Source organism: Salvelinus sp. IW2-2015, unplaced genomic scaffold, assembly GCF_002910315.2.
Source record: "Salvelinus sp. IW2-2015 unplaced genomic scaffold, ASM291031v2 Un_scaffold3016, whole genome shotgun sequence".
NCBI lineage: Eukaryota > Metazoa > Chordata > Actinopteri > Salmoniformes > Salmonidae > Salvelinus > Salvelinus sp. IW2-2015.
This window is the reverse complement of record NW_019944308.1, coordinates 83582-86543: the sequence shown is the minus strand read 5'-3', so window position 1 is coordinate 86543 and position 2962 is coordinate 83582. Positions and strand designations below refer to the sequence as shown.

Here is a 2962-nt window from a genome sequence, read left to right as displayed (position 1 = left end):
ATGGACAACACATAGGACAAACCAGTGGACACACCAGTGGACACACCAGTGGACACACCAGAGGACACACCAGTGGACACACCAGAGGACCAAACCAGTGGACACACCAGAGGACAAACCAGTGGAACACCAGAGGACAAACCAGTGGACACACCAGAGGACAACCAGTGGACACACCAGAGGACAAACCAGTAGACAAACCAGTGGACACACCAGAGGACAAACCAGTGGACACACCAGAGGACAAACCAGTGGACACACCAGAGGACAAACCAGTGGACACACCAGAGGACAAACCATGGACACACCAGAGGACAAACCAGTGGACACACAGCAGATCATAAAATACTATCAACACCTTGAAAGCTCATCTGAACCGCTAATAAAAGTAAATATCTACCAGGACTAAAACACATTACCAACCTCCAACGTTGACTGTTGTAAATTAAGTGTTTCTAATGGGCAGTACGTAAAGACAGCAGAGGGAGAATCCAGCGACACAGGGGGAAAAATGGTATTTTACTCCACTGCAAACAAACATGCTCTTATTTGTGTCCAGGACTTTAAATCTATAACATTGAATGAACTAAAAAGGAAGTGGAGTTTTGGACGGACGGACGGACAGACAGACTGCACATCCACATTCAGGCATAGTTCAGAGGAAGATGTTTCTCTACATTGTCTGATCTACATGTCTGATCTACTCTACATGTCTGATCTACATGTCTGATCTACTCTACACGTTGGCAAGGTCAATTAAAAAGGACCCAGACACACTAGTGTTAACGCTGGCTAGAAGTAAGCTGCTGTTAATGTGTGTGAGCTTTGTGTGTGTTTGTGACGCGTTTGTGTGAGTGTGTATACATGTGTCTGCGAATGTGTGTCAGTATGATGTGTGATAGAGGCCGTGATGTGGTGTGTGGTGTGTGTGTGTGTGTGTGTGTGTGTGTGTGTGGTGTGTGTGTGTGTGTGTGTGTGTGTGTTCGGGCATGTAGATAGACAGTAGATAGTAGACCTGTAGAGCGGTGGTAGGTCACTAGATTCAGTCGCGGTAACAATGTTTTTGTCGGTGTAGATGTTCGGGGGGGTCGAACATAATGATAACAACTAGTACACAACTAAGACCTAAAATGAGATTGGATTGGAAAATAAAAATCATGTCAAACCTTGCCTACATTGAGACATGATCACATCTCTTTTCTTCTTTGTGGGAATGCTTGGTGAACAAATTTCCTAAATTAAACTCATTTCTAGCAGAATTGCTGGATAGTCTGTTTGGACCAAATAAAAAACATATTTTTTTTGGTGGAACAATTCATTTTATTGTGAGCCATAAACCGCCTTTCGTGACCCCTGCTGTAGAGGTTAGAGGTCAGAGGTTACTGGAGGAACCTGATGCCCACTGACCTTTGCCCCTGTGAACCCTGACCCTGCCCTGGGCGGCATAGTACTGGTTCCACTGAGACTGGTTCTGGTAGTACTGCTGCCACTGCTGGGCATACTGCGAGAGAGAGAGACAGAGAAGAGAGCAGAGAGACAGAGAGAGAGAGAGAGAGAGACAGAAGAGAGAGAGAACAGAAACAGAGCGAGAGAGAGAGAGAGACAGACAGAAGAGGAGAGAGACAGAGAGAAGAGAGAGAAGAGACAGAGAAGAGAGAGAGAGAGAGAAAGAGAGACAGAGAGAGAGAGAGAGAGACGAAGAAGAGAGAGAGATACAGTAGGGTCCTGGGGTAGTTTATTAATACAGTAGGGTCCTGGGGTAGTTTATTAATACAGTAGGGTCCTGGGGTAGTTTATTAATACAGTAGAGTCCTGGGGTAGTAATAGGCTACATTTGGTTAATATGGTAAATATGTCAAACATTACTCTATCGTTTCAAATTGCATTTAGAACGGCCTTCACGTTTGTTTCTAAAGTATGTAAATATCAAAATAGGACGTTGCCCCTTTAAGAGAAGTACTTTTCAAAACATATATAAATCTGGCTACAGTAGTCTAGCTAAGACGAATGCTAGGTGTATTTTTATAGCTTTCATTATGCAGACTTGCAACAGTAGCCAGCATATTGCGAGTATGTTCACTATTGAAGGTTTACGTTTGTAAATCACTTTCCCTTTAATAAGCTCAGCGAATAGATTGACGGGCTCTTCTTTTTCCTCTCCCGCCGTGCGGGGGGGCATCAACTCACATCCTGCTCGAGAAGTGGCGAACTCGCGATGAGCGTAGATGAATGAATGGCCAATCATATTGCTCATATACAAATAGCATGACTTTTCTAACATGTAGTCTTCAATGGTTTTCAAATCGGTAGACTGCGACAGAGCAGGTAAATGTTCGACTGGATGGCCTAAATGTGCTGAGAAGCTACTGGCCCGGCCCTGCTGGCTATAATTTTTGTCGGACCCTGATTCATAGCACATTGTTAGTGCCAGGAGTTTTTCCTGACTATTTCACCTGACCAGGAAAACCTCTAGGTGTTAGTTGATGGGCTATTACTATGGCACAGAGTTTTTCCTGCTCAGGTAAAACTCATATCCTCTCCATTAATGTGCAGAGACAGACAGCAGGTGTATCCATGGTTACCTGGTTGTATCCCCCCTTGCTGTAGGGCGCCGGGCGGTTGTAGCCTCCTGACTGTTGGTTGCGGTTGTACCCTCCCCTCGGGGCCGACCCCCCCTCACGGTAGTTACCGTTCCCACCCCAGCGGTTGCCGTTGTAGCCGCCACGGTTGTTGCCTGAAACATAGCGAGACATACAGACATTCTGAATAGCAGGGACATCTCTTAGAGCAGGGCCTAGCACACACACACGGTGGAAAGCAGTGGATTGGTGTAAGCAACAACCACACTAAATCAGTCACTCCCTCTCTCAGGGAGAGTGTACTAGTGCACACTTCAGGGAGAGTGTACTAGTGCACACTTCAGGGAGAGTGTACTAGTGCACACTTCAGGGAGAGTGTACTA

At 45.7% G+C, this 2962-nt stretch overlaps 1 protein-coding gene across 1 annotated transcript in view; it reads right to left on the bottom strand.

The window, feature by feature from the left end:
• Window positions 1-7: 7 nt before the first annotated feature.
• The window catches only part of LOC112075177 (heterogeneous nuclear ribonucleoprotein U-like protein 1), a 36354-nt gene continuing 33399 nt past the window's right edge, over window positions 8-2962 (bottom strand). Inside the window, exons 14-15 of the mRNA XM_070440791.1 lie at window positions 2562-2846; window positions 8-1516 (exon numbers count right to left, since the gene is read on the bottom strand). Coding sequence (XP_070296892.1) covers window positions 1373-1516; window positions 2562-2846 — 429 coding nt within the window. The 3' untranslated portion in view covers window positions 8-1372. The remainder of the gene's footprint in view (window positions 1517-2561; window positions 2847-2962) is intronic.